General features: G+C 37.0%; 1 protein-coding gene across 1 annotated transcript in view; it reads left to right on the forward strand.

Moving 5' to 3' along the window:
• ADAMTS20 (ADAM metallopeptidase with thrombospondin type 1 motif 20) overlaps nt 1–22,703 on the forward strand; it is a 99,027-nt gene that overhangs the window by 61,164 nt on the left and 15,160 nt on the right. Inside the window, exons 25-28 of the mRNA XM_086472440.1 lie at nt 495–659; nt 884–1,174; nt 1,508–1,669; nt 3,110–3,286. Coding sequence (XP_086328566.1) covers nt 495–659; nt 884–1,174; nt 1,508–1,669; nt 3,110–3,286 — 795 coding nt within the window. The remainder of the gene's footprint in view (nt 1–494; nt 660–883; nt 1,175–1,507; nt 1,670–3,109; nt 3,287–22,703) is intronic.

Genomic DNA, 22,703 nt, shown 5'->3' on the forward strand with positions numbered 1-22,703 from the left:
TGAACTTCTCGGCTATAAAGGCTTCAGAAGGGGCTCAACATGTGCTAATATAAACTAGAATGGCAAATGGATTGTGAATACCAGTTTTTATTTTATCATTTTCTGTATATATTGCATCACTGTGGAATAACTAAAATGTTCTGGAAGTTACTTTCTAATGTTTCTATTGTTAATAAATAAAAAAATTGCCTTTGCAACTGTATAATTCCGTGTTATAGTTAAAATGCTACCTATTCAGATACGCTGAATTGCCTTGCAAAAATTAAGGCCATGCAATTCATTTCCAAGCAACAGGAATTCTTAAAGCCTAAACCATCTGGCAATATTTCACTTTCCTTCCTGAATGCATGGCTCCATCAGTGTGAGATGGAAATCGGTTCTCAGTGTTTAATTCTAAAGTTGAACTGATAAAAAGCTGTATTAGTATTTCAGAGGCTTGCATGATCTTGTTTTGGTCTCCTAAAGTGCAATGAGCTTGGATTGTTCTCTGACAGTGCTCTGCATCCTGTGGGAAAGGCGATCGTGCTCGCTATGTGAGTTGTAGAGATGCTCATGGAGGAATAGCAGATGAATCTTTCTGTGCTCATTTACCACGACCAGCTGAAATATCAAGCTGCTTTACCCCATGTGGAGAGTGGCAAGTTGGAAATTGGTCCCCTGTAAGTATTAATTGTACCTTTTTTTTTTTTAATGTGTCTATTTAGATTATTGCCCCAAGTCTCTGGTTAGAAATTGGGACTTCATATTCTGTGCAAGCATGACTGAAATTGCATCCCTTGAAAAAATGAAGTATATGTTTCTTATTGTCAAAAGTAAATATAAAATGTCTTTGGTTATTAACTGTCAATGTTATGTCACAAATGTTGGGTTCATTTTTGGTCAGTGCACAGTTACATGTGATAGTGGAATAGTAACAAGACAAGTTATCTGTGTCAACTATCATCAACAAATCAACGAGAATTACTGTGATCCTGAAGGCCGACCTTCCAAAGAACAAGAATGTAACATGCCACCATGCCCACCAGTTTATCATCATATTCCGAAAATACATGACCATCCAAGCCGTTTTCCAGAAATAGGCTACCTTCCAATACACAATCTACAAGACAATATAAACCAGTGGAACCGTCCCTCAGTGGGAGGATATCAATGGAGAACTGGACCCTGGGGAGCAGTAAGAATTTATCTATTTTTTTTTTAATATATTCTTTTGTTCTCTCACAGGTGTGTTGACATTTCTCGAAATGTTATTGTGGTACAGATTTGGTCAAAAGAGAAGCGCATCTATTTTAAAAATTGTTGTTATCGTGAAGAACATATTAAATTGAGAATATAATTTTTCTGTGTTTCAACTTTAAAATACTTCTACATAGTAGTAATTTGTACTTGCAAATTTAAGTTTTGAAAGTTAACATTAAAAATTAATAATTTTAAGTTGTTTTAACCAACGTGTTTTACGTTTTTCTAATTATGCAAAGGTGATACATATGTTCACATGTTTTGGCAGTGCTCTAGCACTTGTGCAGGTGGATTTCACCGTCGAGCTGTAGTATGTCAAGATGAGGAAGGAAGAAGTGCTAGTTACTGTGATGAGGCAACAAAACCTCCAGAGTCAAGGCACTGTGATTCTGGACCCTGCCCACGATGGAACTATGGGAACTGGGGAGAAGTAAGATCATTTAACTTTCAGAGGAACATTATTTACCGCATAAGCTTAGAAATAGTAACATAATTATTTGACTGTGAATGGTACTGAACACCATTTTTTTTACTTACTTAAAAAGAATGAGTTTCTAAACTTTGTTCTTTGATCAAATCCAGAACTGTAGTGCAAATATGAGTACTGTAAATATACATCCAAAAGAAGTGTTGTGTCAGGCTGAGGATATACAACATTTAATTGAGCGTTGCGGTAGCATCTTGAGTCTTGAATCATACAACATTATTTTCTGTTACAGAAAGATGAATTGTATGCAGAAAAACCTCGGTGTAATAGCTAGTCTAAGAAAAAACTGAGCACAAGAAGCTATAACGAAACTTTATTACATCAAATTTCATAGGTGCTGACTAGAGTAACTGCGAGTATCTACTTGGTTGTAGTTTCAAATGTAGAAGTATGAAGATAGGATCATGCATCTGAAAGGGGTGCCTGGGTTAAAATGTTTTCATGAAACATTATAGATTATTGGACAAAGAACAGTTTCTCTATGCCGTGTAGTGCCATATCTTGACTACATGTTCTTGCGCAAACGTTACAGAAAAAGTTAAAGCTGGTTAGTTTGGCATTCATTCCAATCTAACCTCTTGTGAGTCCTCTCGTCTTTTCTTGATACATCAATATCTGGAGTTCGGAAAAGAAGGAAAGTTGTTTGATTATCCCCCCCCCCCCCCCCCCCCCCCCCCCATTTTGGCCAGATCTAGCCATTTAGTTCTAAGGCCATCTGAGTGTCATGGTTTTTCTGTCTGTAGCTGCAGACTTGGGATCCAATTAATGCAGATGCTGCAGTTTTTGTCTGATTTAGAATCCTCTGAGATACAGTAAAAAGCTATGAACTATTGGAACATGCTCACTTATGATCAGATTGTTTTTAATAGAAAGGAGAATTAGTATTTTTGTCTGATATTGCAGAATTACAGGAAAACTGAAACCCATAAAACACATCCTGTAAGTATTTTACACTTAGTCTGTGTAAGTTAGACTATGAGAAAGCGTGCCCAGTGTCTGAGTTTTCTCTTTTCTGGAAGGGAAAACTGTTTTAGGACCGATTTCCATCTTTTTCTTCTATGAAAGAGAGACAGATATGCATGCTTATTCTCAGAAATGGTTACTTCTCTTTGACAGAGCAGATTCTCTGTAACTGAGACTTTTTGCAGAAAATCACTTGATAAACTATAAAAATGTAGTTTGGTAAACGTTTTGGTCGGAGAATTGCTTTTTTGTTAAATGAGAGTAAACTGTAAATCCTTATTCTTGAATTGAGTGTCCAGGGAATATGAAAATAGACATAGTAAATATGAACATGTACTGATTATTGCTGTATCTTTTTGGTTTAGTGGTATGTGATGACTCCCTTAACAAAAATATTGCATATAAAATTCTGTATTTCAGTGTACTCAGACTTGTGGAGATGGAATAAAGACAAGACTGGTGATTTGTCAGCTTCCTACTGGCCAAATGTTGGGTGATCAAAACTGTGAAATTCTAGACAAGCCGCCTAATATGGCACAATGTAATGTGCATTCTTGCCCTGGTGATGTTTCATGGCATCGGGGACCGTGGAAATCGGTACGATAGCATTCACTAATATTTTTTTGCTTTCTTGTTCTTTCTGTCACTCTTATTTCCCCTTGCCTTTTAAAAATGATTATTTTATTTGATACCAGTGAAATAATAATGCATGTGAAATATGGTCTACGTAGTTTTATTCAGCAACTGTTCCTGCAGTCATTGAATTAAATGGGAAACAGCCATTTACTTCAGTGGGAACAGTATCATGCTCTGTAAAACATCATAGGGAATATTTTTAAGATTATCAGAAATCATCATAGCTGATAGCAATACCTAACAGGTCGTTCTATTTTGAAGGGTTATGATTCGATCTATGTTTAAATTTAAAAGTATATGCTGTAATTTATACTGTAGTATTATCTACGTATTTATATTTGTAAAAAAAAAAAAAAAAAAGGCTTTTTGGTGCATAACTTTTCTAATAGTATATTTAAGTATAAATTAGCTCACACACATGTATATTACACTCTGTCATCAAACATTTTACTCCCTATTACATGTACATTTGTGTATAAAAGTTTATATTTGTGATTTTAAAACAGTGACTAATTAAAGCTGTCTGTAAAATTATGTATGTAACTATAATATGTTATTGTCTACATGTCACTGTCTATTAATGTGTAAAATTGCCTACAGTAATCACCACTGATCTTTAAAATTGCCACTACCAAATTATTAACATACTGAAGTAATCATAGCAAGCTCTACAACCTAGAGTACGTTATATTTCCCAAGCTGTGCATTTGACAACAATATTTATTATTATGCTCAATTCTGAGGAGAATAATGGCAATCAAAAGGAGACAGGATCCAGTTCTGGTTCCATTGAAATCAGTTAAAAACCTGTCATTAACATCCCTGGGAGATGGACTAGGACAAAAGTTCTATTATTTATTTTTTTTTAATTAATAAAATTATGTAATTTGGTTCTTTGAGTTAACGTGGAAACATTTTTTAAAATATTGTCCAATTTCAACTTTAAATAATTTATTAGTATTCATATAATCTATTCTAATTTATTGCAAATTGACTTTAAAATGGAAGTTTGAACTAATAATTTACCACAGTTATCTCTTTCTTCCACTGTGCAAAACAGAGTTTCGGGTTTGTGTTTAACAGACATGACAGTAATCTTATTTAGCCATTAGCCAAATAATTAGTAGTGACTTGCTAACGCTTATTTAATCTGTATGCTTCAGGTGCTGAGAAGACAAGCAGGGCATTCAGCACACAGTTGTCTTTGAACTCAATGTTTGTTTTCCTTTTAGACTGAAGTTATTCACAGCCTGTTCGTTCCCTGAGTGATGCAGTTTGTCCTGCACTAATAGGTTACCTGGAAGCTATTGTAATGTATTGTAAGTGTCACATATGGCATGGTTTGTTAAGTATGCTGTCACTGGTTAGATATTTAGCCAGGTTGAATGCTGCCAACACATAAACTTCAGTTAATTTTTGTTGCTGTTTAAACAGAGCAAAATTTATTCATTGAGGATGACTATTATGAAAGAGCAGTAAAAGCTTTAGTCACAGAAACACTGTTGTAGCCTAACACAAAGAGCTTTGTTTAGCCTTCCCCTGTGGGTGGTGGACTAGTGATGTGGTAGTTTGTCAACAGATCATGCTTCTGCCTGTCTTATGCCTTTCTGGCATACAGTATGCTCTAATATAGGGGACTGTTAATGACTGGACACTCTCTGGAGGCCAGAGTCATCAAGCATGTCACATCTACACTTAACACCCTTCTCTATAAAGACAGCAAGAACCAGATAAAACACTATTTGTATTTTTGATAAAAGTATTGAGTAATATTTCTGTGTCTGGACAGCAATGCATTGCACTTTTACATTTACTAGTGAGATTCTACTGTCAAAACTTAGGTAGAATCTGAAATGTGAGACTTCCCCCAGGTAGTGTAATTTGCCATAATAGATTCTGCTGTCTTTTACTTCTGGCCTGCAGAGCACAAATGTAATACGTGGAGAGGGTGGGTAGAAGTGAGCAATTGCTTTACCTGGAACAACTCCTTGAATATTGGCCTGTCCCTGGCCCAGACAGTTCAGAAATGGCTGTCAAAATGATGTAAAAAAACCCTTTTCCTCATTCTGATGTAGATATGTCTAAACCATGTCTGAACTAAGAGCTTTGATCGCAGATTATTCCAGCTTTTACATAGCCAGATGGTTTCCTCTTGGATTTTTAGATTCCAGCAAAAATAGATTCAGAAGAAGTCAAATTAGCTAAGACTAATTCAAAATCCTGAGTCAAGAACCTGATACACCATGCAGAGGGTTTGTCCTAATTTATCGGTTGTCAGCATCTTTTATGTTCTCTTCCATATTGGGGCATTCTAACTTCTTCCAGTATCTATCACTATATATTTGAGGATAGAAGACTTTTAGCAATATGCTGTGTAAGTACATTTCTTTCAGTTTTTGATTCATTTTGCACAACATAATTAAAATAAAACATATCTTGTAAATGCACAATAGGGCCGTTGCAAGGAAGGCTCTGTTTATGATTTGAAGCCAGAATTCTCGTTGATGCTTTCTGCAGTTTAGCAGCCTATGGGCTGTTACTACTTTATAGTATCTGTCTCTGGCTACCAGAGCTGACTGTTACAAAGCTTAAAGGCTATGTACTCCTCTGTTGCTGGTTTCTGCAGTTGTCCAAAGGGATGTGAGGCAAGTAAACCTCAAATTCTAAAGGCTTGTACCACTCCAGGACACTTTCTCAGAAATATGCATATTCAGAAACTTTGATTCTTTGAATCTTTGGAACTTTAATTCAGTCCAGAATTTTCGTATCATGATATCCAAGCCAGAAAGACACTCTGAAGTTTTACTGCGAGGATGGCTAGGAAATACATCCTTTTGCCTGTAACTTGAATTAATTTGATTTGTAGGTCATTGAGAGACTCTCAAGAATAATCTTTTTAGATTGTAGCTTACGTCTTCTGCCCTCTTAGTTTTATACAACTTTCTAAGAGAATTTTCTTTAGTAAGAAATGAATCATGCTCATCTTTTTCTCTTTTTTTTTTTTTCTTCCCCTCCACTGCCTTTTTATCAAAACCCAAAGGAAATGGAGGGGGTTTACATCCAGTCCATGCTTCTTGAGGGACTCTGCCTTGTTTTCAAAGAATATTGGTGTCAATTCTTAATGTAAATGAGGTTGATAAATGTTGTACAAACATCCCTAAAGTCAAGTGCTTCAAAATTTGAAACATTTGGTTTCATTGCCTAATTGGAATGTGTCTAAGTACACTAATCGACATGTAGCTCAGTACACTACCTCTTTTTTGATATACAAAAATTACAATACAGATCTGTATTTTTGATATAAATACATTATAAATATGTATATAAGTTAAATAATCCTTGATGTAAACATAGTTAGTATTTTAAAGGAATTGCGCCACCAGTAAATTTGATCCGTATATCTTGGATATTTTTCTTTTAGACTATTCTGGTTTCATTGGTGAAGGGATTGAGGCAAATTATGGAAACCATATGTCACGTTATATAACGTCAAGAAAAAATCCATAGCATTCTGACAGCTGGCTAAAAGTACTTTGTTCTAGTATAGATTTTTATCCCTTCTTTCCACAGTGTATTACTGGATTTTTCTGTTTAGTCCATGCAGTAAGACTTCTGATTTATTGTATTAATTTTCATCAGAGTGGTTCAGGTTTTCTGACCTAAGAAGTTTTTTACAAAAAGCATGAAAAGAGTATTACAGATTCACAAAGGTACTACAGAATCACAGAATGTTAGGAGTTGGAAGGGACCTTGAAAGATCTAGTCCAACCCCCCTGCCAGAGCAGGACCACCTAGAGTAGGTCACACAGGAACGCGTCCAGGCGGGTTTTGAATATCTCCAGAGAAGGAGACTCCACAACCTCTCTGGGCAGCCTGTTCCAGTGCTCTGTCACCCTCACAGTGAAAAAGTTTTTCCTTATATTAATGTGGAACCATAAGGTTTTAAAACTGAAATGTAATGACTAGATTTAATAACGTTGTGCTAGGAGAGTTGTAGAGTAATCTATCCTAACAGAGTTCAAGAGTGCTGCTTTGTTTTCAATACTGAGCTGCTTTTCCTTTGAACAACATTTCCCATATCCACATGCTTTAGTGTTCTAGACAAACAATTGTCTGTTACCTGATGAAAAGTTATGTGGGAATATAATCAAATCAACTGAGGGTTGGATCAATGGTTATGTTTAGATACAATGAATCTTCCAATACATAATGCAGATACATACACAGTCTTGCAAAGCTTTCATGTATAGCACCAATGTAAAGTAGTGATACTACTTTACTATTTTTAGCAGTACTTGGCTGGGAAATAGTTTGACAGGCAGTAGCAAGTTAGATTTCCAGTGCCAAAGCCCTGACCTGGTACCTGGGCAAAATGTGTGAAGTGAACTTACTTTTTGTTTTACTCTTCTTTCTGGGGTTCAGCATACACATCTAATATGCTTTTCTTAGTGGAGTGTTTTTCTGGTACCTTCCCTTCAAGGATCGTATTTGATTACTAACTGAAGCTTCCCCTTTTTTATCTTGGTTTCTTTTAAGACTTTAGTATTTATCTCTTGGTTTATTGGTCATATCTTCCTTTCTAGTCCCTTTTTCCATGCCTCCTAGGTTGTTACTGGATAATAGATAACAAGTGTAACTTTCTCAAAATTCCTGATACATACATGCTTTTACTGTGCTGTGTACCTTTCATTTTAGATATTTTCTTTAAAATATGGAGTTTTATGGAGTGCGAGGAGGAATTACACTGGAGAAATAAAGTAGTCTATTCATAAATGGGAAGACAATACTTCCAGCTTCACATAATGAGGAAAGTTTGTTCACATTTTTGGATGAATTTTGATAAATTTAGGAGTTTGATTTTATTTTTGGTCCGCCATAGTTTTTCAGTGCTTACCAAGACGCTTGGAGAGCCAGGAGGCCAAAGAGCAAGGTTCCTGCATAGGCAGTTGGTGGTAGCAGTTGATGCTACCTTGAAGCTTTATATTTCAGTAGGGTTTTCATTTTTGTGTGAGTGTGGATAGCAACCTAAATTGCTAAAGTCATTTTTAACCAGGTATGTCACAGCTGGAAATATATGTCGGGTTTTCAACCTTATTCTCATTCCTTTGGAAAGAATATGTGGCTGGATTGCTGAATCCAGACTGCAACTGAGTGTTACCTAAAGGTCATTGAGGTAGTCTATTATCAGTAAATCTTCATGGCACATTTGAAACCAAATAGCTTACTGCGTGCATGTCTTATCTGAGCAGATGCAGCACAGGAAGCTGCTATAACTTGAAGGTAACAAATATTGCCACAAAAGCAAACAGTTATGCCTTTGCTCTGTATCATCCTGAGTTTTACCTCAAGCAGTCAGTCTTTTTGAGGTGTTCTAGTTTTCCCATCTGAACAGTTCCACATAGAGTCATTGTGCAGCTTTGTTGCTAAGCACTGCCGGTTATGGTTCAGAGCATAGCAAAGTTAAGGTCCATCTTGAGGTTCTTTATTTTCTGGTAGATTTTCTTGAAGACATCTACATTTGGAATTTTATTTGAATACTAATGGAAGAGGATCTGTACTCTCTAGTGTGAGTTAATTGTAATGCAGTCATTAGCACTTTGTTTTCTTACATTTGCTTTCTTAGCATGTGGTCTTCATGCTCTTTTACTTCACATTTGTATTGTGAGTTGAGATATGACTTATGAAGGATTTGTCCTAAAATTTTACCATATACCAGTTGTGAAGTCAGATAATAACTGTAGAATTCTTTTCTTAATTACTTTAAAGTTTTTGAAGATACTTTCTGTAATTAAAAGGAGCTGAGATTAAAAGCGGACAGACTCAACTTTCCCAAGAGTAGTACTAGTGCAGACTGCTTTTGCGCTGTTGTAACGCCATTAAAAGAATGAAACACTGACTTACGAACTAGTTATGTCAATTGTACTTTGTTGTTAGTCAAGAAATTGAGTATCACAGACAAGTGTTTCACTAACTGTTCAAATTATGTTAAAAAAGAAGTTCCACAAAACTACAGTTTTAGACTGTTAGTTTTTCTGAGTTCTTTGGGAACAGTCTAGATCTGATTGCGCTGAGGTGACTTTATGGTCAGTGATACAGGCAAGATTTGACCCTTACAGAAGATAATTATATTTTGTTTGTCTGAAATGTTAATAAAATAAAGAATTTTTTTTTCTTCTCACTGTTCGGATTTTTATGTAATTTCATAAGTGTTACTTGTGATTTTGGAGAAAATAGAAATAAAAAGAGTGGGTCAGCTCATCTTCCAAGTCATCTTTAAGTGTCAAAAATATCTTACTGCTATTTTTCTAGTTCTTCAGTTTTCTTTAGTTGCTCCAGAATAATTTCAATGTAATTCTGTATTTGCACTAGTGGAAGAAAATTATTATTACTTTTAATGAATATAAATTTATTTTTTAAGAATTGACATCCCAGTCCCCTTCCAGTGTTTTTACTGCCGGGCATCCCATTGACTTCTGCAGGAGCAGAAGCAACTCAAACTTGCATAAGATATTTATTTGCTTTAATTTTAATGCAAAAATTCTTGCTATGTATGATAAGTGCCTTCATTCACTTTTTCTAATGTGTAAAAAGTATTTATATCTTTAAAGATAATCTTTTATATTAAAAGGGAATTCAGAATCACTGAACTTGGTTTTCAAAACCAGTTTCAGTCTTTTACCTCTATTTCCACTGCTGCCTAATGTTGAACTTCAGAATACCTCATTACCAATACAATACATTTATTTAATATTCCACTGGCTGAAATCTTAATGTTAGCATGTGCTATTAATTTTTAAAAACTTTGGAAATGGGGGTTGCCTTTTCAGAGATAACTGATAACATATGTCACTACCCAAATAATGTCATAAAACAGACTTGGGATAGTGGATTTCATTTAGGGTAATTCTGATGAAAAATGAAAGAAAATACTTGTTTCTAAAATTGCAAAACAAATACTTGTGTACTGTTCATCAAGTTTAGAGGAAATTTCTCCATTTTGGTGCTATGTTGCCTGTATAGCTTGAAATAATAAATAAGTTATAATGTATGTGTTATGATTTAATTTAATGACTGTGACTTGTGTCTGTGAAATACAGTTGCATTTTAACCCTTCTTTTTTATGCATGTTGTGTGGCTTTGTATTTGTATTTGATGTGTCCTTTATTAAGGAATGCTAATGTTTAAAGTCCTTAAAATTTTTTTTTAAAAAGTGGGGGGAGGGAAACGAACCACTTTTGCCAAAAGTGAGGGGGTTTTACCATAGAGTAACCTTTGTGTTGCAATGAACTTCATATGATATTTTAGTGTTTTCATGGGAGAATATATCTCTTATACTTGAACAGAAAAAGAGTACAGAAACATCATTACTGATAAAAACCAGCAATTGATGCCATTGGACAACTGGACTGGAATAGGTGGTTGGCACATGATCTTTGATGATAAAGCTTAAAGATACTAGCTGTTGAACCTTTTGCTGGAGCTATAATTATATGGCCTAGTCCTGCTCCCGCTTAGTGACAAAAGACACGGAAAATTGAGGATTATAATGTGATGCTCAACTCAATCTCGAAGACATAACATAATTCTTTACATTCCTAAGACACTTTTGCATGAGGAGGTTTGCAGAACTTTCAGACTACCCATTTAGAAAAAGGACAAGTAAGAGTGGAACATAGTCAAAGGAAAAGAAAAGGAGGAAAAAACCCAACAACCAACCAACCAAACAAAAACACCCCACCAGCCAGACTATCATGGAAGGGGGGGGGAAAAAACAGGTGGTCCTTAATACCATGCGTAAATATATATAGCCATTTAATGAGAGCAAATAGAATGTGAAGGTACTGACATGTTTAGTTCTTTTTTTGCAGAGTTAGAACTTTCAGAAAAGCTGAAGGTTTCTGGGTAGTCAGATCCACGTGAAATGCATTCTGAGCTGTCTGTATATACGTGATAGTTTTGAAAACCTGAGTCACAACTCATAAATATTGGTTCAAAGTGTTTTTGAGACCTAAATTTAATAGTTATTAAACATATATTAAAGTATTAGCATTTCCTAACATTTATGAAGGTTAATACACAAGTATTTTGGTTACCTGGTATGGGTTAGGAAATGAACAAAATGTTCTGTAGTACTCTGTTCTGGGAGTCCCTAGTCCTTTCTTTGAAAACCAGTAATTGTGGGAGACTGGTGACTCCACTAAGATAGACTGCTGTATTCATCAGTATATGTTCTAGCATATGCATCTGTCTATGGCCCTTTCACTTCATTGAGAGCAGCATCAGGCACTTAGATTTCCTGCTGAGTCAGTCCTTCAGGAGCTTGCATGCATGCTTACATTTATGCACATGACTGTAATGTTGGAAAGATTATCTGTAAGTAAATTGAAAATATACAGAAGAGTGGCATAGGTTGAAAGCAAGATTGGAATGCTACATGTGAAGGTAGGTAAAATGTTGTATTTCTTATTATCTAAAATACGAATATATTTTCATAGCAAATTCATATTTTAAAAAATTGTGTTATTTTTCTTAATTCTTTAGCTGATATTTCATTAAGTGCCATAGAAAGAGTTATATTTTTGTATGCTTCTAAAAGCTTTGAAAAATTTCCGACAATACTATATCATTTCAGTATATATTGCTTTGCATTTCGAGCTATCTTTAAAGTTCAAATACAAAACCTTAGTTTTTAACCAAATGAAAAAAGCAAAGTGATACTTTTTATAGAGCAGACACAGAGAGAGCTCAGATATTTGTCATTCCTTTAATTTCTGAGCCACTGTTTTGCTGCTGATAACATGATTTAAAATGATAAATCAGAGATTGCAGTTCCTGGAATCCAGTGTTTCTGCTGCTCATGTTGAGGTTTTTTGCAAACTTGGCTAAAACTAATTGGTCTGCCATTATAAGAACTATTATCTCTAGTTACTTTTGTAATTGTTTATTTGAAAAGACCTTGTCTCTTAAGATAAAGAAGAAGAATCCATAAAATGAAGTTTTAAATTGTGAAAAGAATAAAAACAAATGCTTTTTTCTGTGCAACCCCTTTGATTGTGCAAATGTAGCTTCCACACCAGAGATCATCCATCATGTTAAAAATCTGATCCAACTTTTATTGTGAAAACCTATGAATAAAATGGGGTGAACGTTACTTTTCAGTAGGAATGCAGGTTATGTCATTCCCATGCATTTGTTCAGTTTTCCCAAGCTTCACAGAGGCAGAATGCCATCCTCCCTGTGATGCAGTCTGTTAAACTGTGTCCAGTTGTTGGAAGCAACAGTGGATTCACTTTGGGTTGCTGTTTGGTTTTCGTGGAGGTTTGTGAACACAACTGCTGGATGGACACAGATACAGCTGTTCTGTTTGGAAAATGTGTCTAGAAATTTATCCATTTATTGGAAGCAGAGAAAAAAAAACCCTGCGTTTCTTTTGCTCACACTGGATTTCCCTGAGGTCTCCTATCTCCATTTCTGCTGCCCTTCTTTCTTGATGCTTGCACTTTACTCACTGTTTGTCTCCAGTGCTGCTGCCTTCATGTAATTGCTTAAAGGTGTTACTAGTGTTACATGACTGTGGAATAAAGAGAGACAAGACTTACTGAAGTCTGGCCAAGTCAACAATTTGATGTCTGCAGTGACGTAATGGTAAAAGTGCCTGTACCAAATACTTTCTAGGAAGTATCAAAGGCAAAGAGCAGGATTGCTGTTCAGTCTTGACACAAATTTATACTTGTAGATTAAGATTTTCAGAAAGACCTAGTGAGAGTCTAGCTCTGTTCCTGTTTGCCACAGTTTTCAGAAGGAAAGGTAAGGCAGAATTGTCAGTTGGTTTTTTGGTTTTTTGATTTTGGGGTTGGTTTTTGGTTTGTGTTGTGGGTTTTGTTTTTGTTTAATTTACTGCTGTTCCTGCATTTTTAATTGTGATTTACCTCAGTCATCTGTCTTCTGTATGTATCACTCAGCTGAAAGCTGTTAAAAGATAGGTACATGTAGCAGATATGTTGTTGCAGGAATTCTGGCTGAGCAAAGTAGTTTATCTGTTCCTGCCCTCCCAGCAATTTGTAAGCGGAGCATACTTCTCATTGTTTTAATATATGCTGTCATTAATTACAGTGATAATGTTGCTTGAATGAGGGCTGATGGTGAAGTTCTTAGCAGAGGTACGTGCAGACCCTTCACTGACATTTAAGACCTGCACGTGAGGTAGCAGAGCCTGCCAAATGGCTGCTGAAAGGTGACAGAATACCTGTTGTTTTTCCGATTCTCAGGTGGTAGCCAGATGCAATGGATTCAAGTCAAGCAAGTAAGGCAGGAAGAATAACTGTACAATTCAATTTTTACTGCAACTGAGAGATGAAATGGAACCTATAAAGGAAATGTTAAATGAGATGCCAAATGTGGTATGTCATTACTGTGGAAGGAGAACATATTAATCATCAACTCATGAAACTGTGTTTATTGTTTCTAAATTTTAAAAAATATCAAGCAGACATTAACAGAAACACAATATATCTTCAATTAGCAGAAGGCTTGTTTTGACAGCATTTGCACAATGCTGTCATGTAGCAGTGTTAACATGCGTGACACTGGTATATGGATCTCTGTTAGGTTACTGTTGTGTCTGATAGCGAGCTCTTCTTCCAAGGAAGCTGAAACCTGAAAGAAAGTAGTATCTGGGGGACAGGTCATGACTACTGAGTCTTATTTTGGACTGCGTCTCAACTATCCATGTTTGAGTCAAATAAAGCATGGTACTGATTTTCTGTGAAGAATTTCTCTCTTTTTCTAGCTTTTCTTGTGTTTTTTTGCCACTGTTCTGTTAATCCTATTTTACTCCTCTTCCACTGTGCCACACAACCTTCCATTAACACCCATACTAATATCTCCATAATCCATATGAAATAGCTTTCCCACAACATGGAATACAACATAATTGTTCTCTGATGCCTTGGATTATACTTTTATGGAAAATGAGAAGATGGTATTCTCCTCCCTGTATGCCATGTTGACTTATTCTTGTCCAAAATTTGAGTCAAATTTGGTTTCTTGTTATGGGACTTAGAGTTAAATATTACCTGGGCCCAGATTTTCCTTTCTGAATTACATGATTAGTGGGTTTTAGGCTTTACAGTGAACTTCTATGAAAGGCTTTTGTTTTGATCAGTTCTCAGTCCCCCTAAAGCTTGAGATTTTTACCTGGCATCAGGAATTTTCATACTTTATAGCAGCAGAGTACTGGAGTCACCTCCAAACAAGTTAGACAACACTTTTATTTTGAAAGAAAAAGGATAGAACTTTGTCTAGAAACAAAATCTTGTCACCTGCAAGTTGTAAAATAATTTATTTCTTAAAATGATGAGTAATAAGAGTTTTTAAATTTGTCATGAAAAAGTAGAAAATGCAGGAAGAGTCATGTAATATGTAAGTATGATCAGCCATTTACAGAAAAATGTTTCTGGAAGCTTCTTTTTCTTTAATCAGGACACCTGAAGCAGCACATCTGAAATACAGTTCTTTGGGGACTGAATTATTATCTGATCATGCCCTTGAAAAGGACTTGGATATGACTGAATATCCACCAGGATCTAAAGATATAGGTAGTGTAAAAGCCAAATCCTACAATTGCTAAAATAATGTTGCAGCTATTTTGGAAGTTCTGTTGTGTTACTGTAATAGCTAAAAGCTTGTTTGAAGATTTAATTGTGCTGTGTGTATTAAGTAGGTGAAACAAAGTTGCTGACAGGAAAAGCTTACAGTCTCATTATGAGATGTATGTAGACAGGATGGGAATACGTGGCACAGTGAAGCCTTGCTGAGTATTGTGGTGGGTGGAGAGCTGAGCGTGGTAACACCCTGTTTTTCAAGTGCTTTGTAGCTGACATCAAAAAGGATGCCAGGCTTTAGGCAGTTATGGGTAAAATGGTGGTGGTGTTCATCATGAGGGGGAAAGACATGACAGGGCTTTCAAAGAAGGACCTGGTTATCTGTTTTGTTTGTGCTGAGCTTGAGGTAATGGGTAGTGCTTTGAGATGTCAGAGAGATAGGCCAAGTTAAAAGACTTATTCTCGGATCTAACTAGAAAGAATAAATGAAATTCTGTGCATGATCATTAAGTGGAATTCCAAGAGTTCTGGATTTGATTTTTTTCCAACAGCTGCAAAGAGTATGGTTGTTCATCTCCCATCCAGGCAGACTGCTGTTTTGCTGTAAGGTCTCCCTCATTAAGGCTACTGCCAGCTGCACGGGACAAAAAATTTTGGACCATATGGTGGCAACTTTAAATAGTGTCTAAAATTTCTCTGCCTCCTTTTGCTGTTGAAAGGAGTGAAGTTAAGAAGTTCCAATATTAGATGACGATACTGGCTGCAGATGATGATACTTGGAACAGATTGTTCTCTGGTTTCCATTCCCCTGAGAGCAGTAGGTAATGGCAGTTACTTTGCATGAGGACCATCCTTCCTGAGCCTCTGGGTTCAAGAGAATGGCTTCTGAAAAACAAAGCATCATCAGTAGAGTTCAGCTTCTGCAGACATGAAATCAGCTTACCTTCAAGATCTGTCCTGTTGGTTCTGGCTTCAATATGGTAGAGAGGTTTGTTTGAGTTGTGTTTGTTTTAATCAGGATGTCTTTAGTTTTGAGAGGAAAACATTAACACTTTCCTGATGGATTCCATATATATCCTCTCATAGCAGTTTTACCTTCCTGTTATCCACATTAATCCTAAAATCTGTCTTTAATCCTCTTTATTCCTTCTTCATTCCTACTTTTTTGTATGTGTATATGTGCATGTACATAGTTTGTCATTTATGTCCACCTGTTAGATATGCTTCAGCAGGCTTGGAAAATATTCAGGAGTTTTCTGTTATCCTTCAGATGAAAATTGAAACAAAAGTTGTTATCTTAAAAAGAATCTGACAAAAGCTGCCCTTTTATGGAGCGTAGAGTACTCATTCCTGTCAGAAAAGGCATGGCTATGGACACTGAACAGGTTAGATGACCTCAAAAGAGTCGCTGCTGTCTCTGACTGTTCTCAGCTGCCGTGTACAGACTGTTTGGTCGTACTGCAGTGCACTCCAGTCTCCTACACCCACACTAGGATCGGTTTGGAGAGCACATATGTTCACATCTACACTATGTACCTGGAAACCCTGGAAACCAACATATGGATGGTGGAAACTTGGTGTGTTTCTGCTTCTCACCCTGTTATGCATCCAGAGTACGTAGCCAGACCCAAAAAAAAAAAAAAAAGTAGAAGTGCTTCTTGGGCTGACTTAGAGAAAATGATTTCTGCCTCCTTTTGCTGTTGAAAGGAGTGAAGTTAAGAAGTTCCAATATTAGATGACGATACTGGCTGCAGATGATGAGACTTGGAACAGATTGTTCTCTGGTTTCCATTCCCCTGAGAGCAGTAGGTAATGGCAGTTACTTTGCATGAGGACCATCCTTCCTGAGCCTCTGGGTTCAAGAGAATGGCTTCTAAAAAACAAATTTACCATTATGAAAAATAATGAGGAAACTGACCTTTAACACAAGTTTTCTGTATGTAGTCTACTTCAAATTTACCAATTTTTATATTCATTACAAGTAATTGAGGTGAAATTGTTGGGGAGGAAAAATGGTTTCAAATTGAAGATTTTGAAGTAACCCTGTGAGTAAGTTTAACTCAGAACAGTACTTTTACTTGAAAATTATTTGAATACAGAAGAGGTTCTCCTAAGTATTGTAATTTTGATGAAAACTGGTTTATGCATAAAAATAATATCAAATGATACTTTCTAAATGAAGTTTAGCTCAATGTTAACTAGAAAAACATTATTGTTTTCTTCAGAATCAAGCTATAACTAATCAGGTGTTAAGACTGCAACTGAAATACTAGAGTATGTTTAGAGGATCCACTCGCAGAGGAAGGAGGGTGGCTTTCTTCATGTGTTACAATAAAAAGGCTCTGAGACTCTCAAGCCCACCTACATATCTACTCATAGAAATATCTCAACAAGTCACAGCAGTGTTGTTGCTTATATTGGATGGAAAAGGATTTGGGGATAAAACTTAATTTCAGAGGCTGTAACAAATTTTTCTCAATAGTTTAGGTGAGGTAAGGTGGTTGTGGAATCGTGGGCCATCCAGGCTTAGTAAGGAATCAGAAAGGACTTCAGGCAGCTCTAACAAGTTCATGGAGGATTCAGTCTTGGACAGCTAATCTAAATCTGTATTTTTGTAGGTGGTGGTACTTGCAACAGCTAAAAGTTTTGGCTTTTTTCATGGTGTAGAACTGGCAACCTGCATATGAAGTCTCACTGTAGAGCTTGAACAGAAGAATATCCATATTTTTGACCTCTCTCTGCCTAAAGCCTGGGAAAGAACAATGTTAAACATCACAATTACCTGTTTGGCTTAAGGGGGGTTGATTGGAGCATACATTGCTGGGTTGTCTGTACCTGGTTTCATTTTCAGATGTGCTACAGTACCTCATGGCACACTTTGCAAATGGTTTTGATAAGTCCAGCAGTAGGAATATGGAGATTTGCCCTGTGTTACTGACCTCAGGGCACCATTTGTCAGTGTCGTGGAGCCAGAGCTGTGCTGTAGACTGAACTTCACAGAGTGGTTTTGGGATGATGTTTGTGTTGTGTCTTACTGAAACATGGGGAGTGCTAGTTTCTCACCTTTCCCATTTTTGATACACAGGAGGTGAAACAGAATCAAGGGGTGCTATATTTCCTCATGCAAAGGGAGGAATTTGCAGTAACTGTTGAGGCTATTTGGAGCTTTCTACAAGTAGATATCACTCAGCAGTAATTCATCAGCTTGAGAGAAAGGGACCTGTTGGAACTCGCTGGGCTGAGCTGGCTGTGCATTTGGTCATTAGAAATACAGTCTTGCTTGATTTAAAACAAAAATGTTAATGAGCTTAGAGATCCAGTCCAATTGAGTGGTAGGAATGTCATCTAGGTAGTGTTTGGATGGTCGTGAGGGTAGTATTGCAGCCCTAGTGGGGGCTACTCACAGGAAGGAAGTGCACTTATTAATTTATGTTAAAGGTCCCATGACAGTTGCAGTATGATTGCCAATATTACTGCAGAAAGTAGTTTTCACTCTAGATCTTATCTTCCAAATGTCATCTAGAACTCTGCAAAGTGGGGAGGCCACAAAGAACTTGAACAAAGAAGACTAATACTGGGTATATGCTTGTTGGATATACGCTTTTTGATCTGGCATATTTTAACTCTAGTGCTTCAGTTGATACACAGCATACAGTCTTGGATACCTCCTTGTAAAAAACATGCAGAGAGTTGGAATGCTCAGAGGACAGCAACATGAACGGTAAGACTTGGGTAAAGTAAGAAATGAGGAAAGCTGGGGTAGCTGCATGTTTCAAGACCAAGTTTATAGAAGAACGTACTGAATGAGGTATTCTTCCAACATATAATCAGTGGTTATAAAGGTGTGAGTGTTTCTGAGACTATTAAGGGTAGAATGAGAAGTAATCATCTTATTTAACAGTAAGAGATATCATCATTAAATCCTAAGATACTTTCTCTAAGGGTGGTTATACAGTGGAAAAATGCATGCAAGGGAGGCTGTAGCATCCCCTGTCACTGAAGACAAGACTGGCAGACTACTGTCAGGAATGGTCCAGGTATAGCTGATCCAAACTCTGATGAAGTCTGATGAATTGGATGAAGTCTTTGAGTCCTCCTTAGCCTAGCTTTCCTCCCTTCCAGTGCTGTAGCTGCAAAAGCACATATAGAAAAGTAGCAAAGCAGACTTACAGACTGCAGCTGCAAGGAGGACTGAATCAAATCAAGACATTTTTCTGATCACCAAAGGAATGTGCTATAACACTCAGCTTTTGAAACAAATCTGTACTCAATGAAGTGCCTTATAAATATCTTCAGTGTAACTTCTGTAGTTAACATAGGTGTAACTTAGATGTAACAGTAAATCATACACATACCTCTTGGAGTTCAATCCACTTTCTCAGGAGTGACGGAATGTTTGATCTTTTGTAACCTGGTCCTTATTGTATAAATTTGTCATTTTTTTAAAACTGATCTTCCTGTCCAATCACAGAAGTGCCTGACAAGAATAAAATTAAAAAAAAAAAAAAGACAGAGAGGAAGAAAATATCTTTTAACATTTGTAATATATTTTATCCTTTTTTGGTGCTACTGTTGTGGCTTAATCCCGGTAGGCACTCAAGCCCCACACAACCGCTTGCTCACTCCCCTCCACCCCACCCCACCCCAGGGGGATGGGGGAGAGAATTGGAAGAAAAAAAAGTGAGAAAACTCATGGGTTAAGATAAAGTAATTTTAATATGTAAAGCAAAAGTAAAATAAGGAATTCATTCATTACCTTCCATCAGCAGGCAGGTGTTCACCCATCTGCAGGAAAGCAGGGGTCCATCATGTCTAATGGTTACTTGGGAAGACGAACACTGTCACTCCAAACATCCCACTTTTACTGCTTCCTCCCCGAGATTTATATTGCTGAGCATAACATCGTATGGTCTGGGACATCCCTTTGCTCAGCTGGGGTCAGCTGTCCCAGCTGTGTCCCCTCCCAGACTCTTGTGCACCCCCAGCCTGCTTGCTGGTGGGGTGGTCTGAGGAGCAGAAAAGTCCTTGACGCTTTGTAAGCACTCTTCAAAAACAACTAAAGTACCCATGTTATCCACACTGGTTTAGTCACAAAACCTTGCACTATACTAGCTACTATGAAGAAAACTAACTCTATCCCAGCCACAACCAGTGCAGTTACAGTACTGCTTTTAGTCACAGTCATTTATTTTTTTAAGTCCCCGTATATCTAATATGAATACAAAGAGAAACTGTTACATGTTTTCCATTTACTAGTCTGTTTTCCAGCATCCAGAAGCCTGCTGAGCTATCAGCTAAGCTACACAAAACACTGCCTTGAAAGAAAAGGTTAAGAAAATTTAGAACAAAATCCACCAAAAAATCTGAGGTCTTCAACTTTTCAATTAAATAATAGCAATAACAAAAGAATCAAAAAGCTTTTAGTGAAACTCTGCATGTCGGCTGCAGAAAGAGCTTTAATTTGGTAGGAACTGATGATGGCATGCCCATCTGAGAGTCCGTCTGTGCCACAGAAAGCACCAGGAGTTCTGTCAGGCTGATCCTCATGGAACTTTATTACTATGAAAAAAAACCCCAAACAGATGAATCCTAGTTACCAGCGTTATGGAATGACTTTGAACAACAGTAATCAAGTCCAGCTTTTTACTGTAGTTTTATGTTTTTAAAAGAACTTGACATATGGGAAATATTACTTTAGCCAATGTTGAGACAAGTGCTAGAATTTCTGTGTAAAATAGTTACAGGATGTATTTTTTTAACTTGTTTTTTTTAAAAGAAATATTCATATTTCTTTTGGGATTTAAAGTTCTTATGGATTTTTTTTTTTCTACACGTGCAATCTGCAGAAAATATGTGGAAAATTTACTCCACATTCCATGTGGATTGTCATACAAGTGAGGCCACATTGTAGACATGTTGAACCATAAGGACTATGTTCTTCTTGGCCATATTCAAACTTGAATGAAAGGAGGTCAAGCAGGAAGAGAGTTAAGTGCAGTTGTACTTTTCCCCAATCAGGAGAGTTAAGCCTTGGGAAGATCACTACCAGAGCATCTCACAGAACCAAGTGGGCACCAAGCAGCAAGAGGACATATTCCAGAGACAGCCTGTAATAAAGCATTAAGAGCTCCAAGAAAGAACACAGGTTATGAAGGGCAAAATTTCAGCCTTGTAAGAAATGCACTGTAGGCTAAGTGCACTAAAAGGACATGAGTGGCTTCCAGAGCACAGAACAAGGCCTTGTTCCTGTACAACTGAGAATTTTTCTTACAGATGATGCAAAGCTGAAAGGAAGCTAGTCAGGCAGGTCAGTGTGTGCAGTATGCAGCTCTCTAAGGAAAACACTGGCGGTGGGGACAGAGTTCAATGCAAGATGCCTCCCTGTAAGCTGTATTTAGATGCCCTTAGCCACTTGGGAGTCACACTCAGGGATCTTCTGTGGAACCTATATTTTTCATTGAAAGAACTGAGAAGGAGCTATGCACTGCCCTTACAGAAAAGTTAAAAGTTAAAAGAGGCATCCTCCACTTTATATTGAGTAAAGCTTTTGATTCAGCACTTGAGACTTGGCTTCCTTTCTTTGGTATTCATTCTCTGTGCTGGAGGACAGGGAACCCTTATCTACCTGTCAGGACTCTCCAATGAGAAGCTGTGTTGGACAGGAGTAGTCTTCATTTCTCTTGCTGAAGGTGGGTCACTATCCAGCGAATAACACAGCTGAGCCTGCCTGTATCTTATGCCAAGGCATTCTGGGAGGAAACAGTCCCTTTAAGAACTACTTTTATATATTATCTAAGGAATGAAGCCACAATATGTCCAATTTCAGGAGAATATCATATCTACAGAGTAATATACCCTCTTCAACATTCCATTGGTAATCCTGGATCATCTACATCCAGGGCGAGTGCATTAGCTTTTTCATGTGTTAAAGAAAAAAAATTAGCAGCCTTTCTCTTTCTTTGGTTGCACTAAATATCATGTATCACTGTTTTGTAATGTGCCTCATTCACCTGCTGTGCTCTTAGTGTACTTTTAGAACAGTTGCTTTCTTTTTTTATCTTGTTAGTGGAAACAGAGGAAAATCTGTTTTCAGGATATTGGTCGTCCTTGTGGGCATGTAAAGCACGGAGGTGGTCAGTTTGTTAAAAGGATTATGCACGCTTGTAGAAGGAGGCCGGTCAGCGCCAAAGGAACTTTTTAACGTCTTTGTGGCTCAGGGCAGCCTAGGTGCTTCTGTAACTGGTATGTATGCAAGGCTTTAAGAATAACAATCCTGCAATTAGTTGCCTAAATCTTAACAAGATCCCATTGAAATTGTGGAGGGTCTGATCCTTAGAGATATTCAGGCTTCTTTTCCTCACACTGGTGTTGGTGGGAGATGCTCACTGCAGCAGATGAATCTGCTGCAGAATCGGGCCCTGTGGAACTGCGCTGAAGGGGGCAGGAGCTGCTGTATGAAATTCCAGGAGACACAGTACCGCAAATACCTGATTCTAGCAAAGCTGCTTGGAGACACTTCTTAGTTTGTTGGTTTACTTGGTTTTAAGTTTGGGCAATAGTATTTAAGCAGAGGTTTACAGGTGCTTAATGTTTGGGTTTTGAAGATTGTTTTAAATGTCAGGATCTTTTATTCCTTCAGTGAAACAACAAACACATTATGTAATTGTATTTAATATAATTAAATTACATTATGAGTTTATTATAATTGCATTATTAATGTAATGAATTAAACTTCAATGTTCTTTAGTGACTTAAGTGAAAAAAACAACAAAACC

This window comes from Leptosomus discolor, chromosome 1, assembly GCF_034619465.1.
Source record: "Leptosomus discolor isolate bLepDis1 chromosome 1, bLepDis1.hap2, whole genome shotgun sequence".
NCBI lineage: Eukaryota > Metazoa > Chordata > Aves > Leptosomiformes > Leptosomidae > Leptosomus > Leptosomus discolor.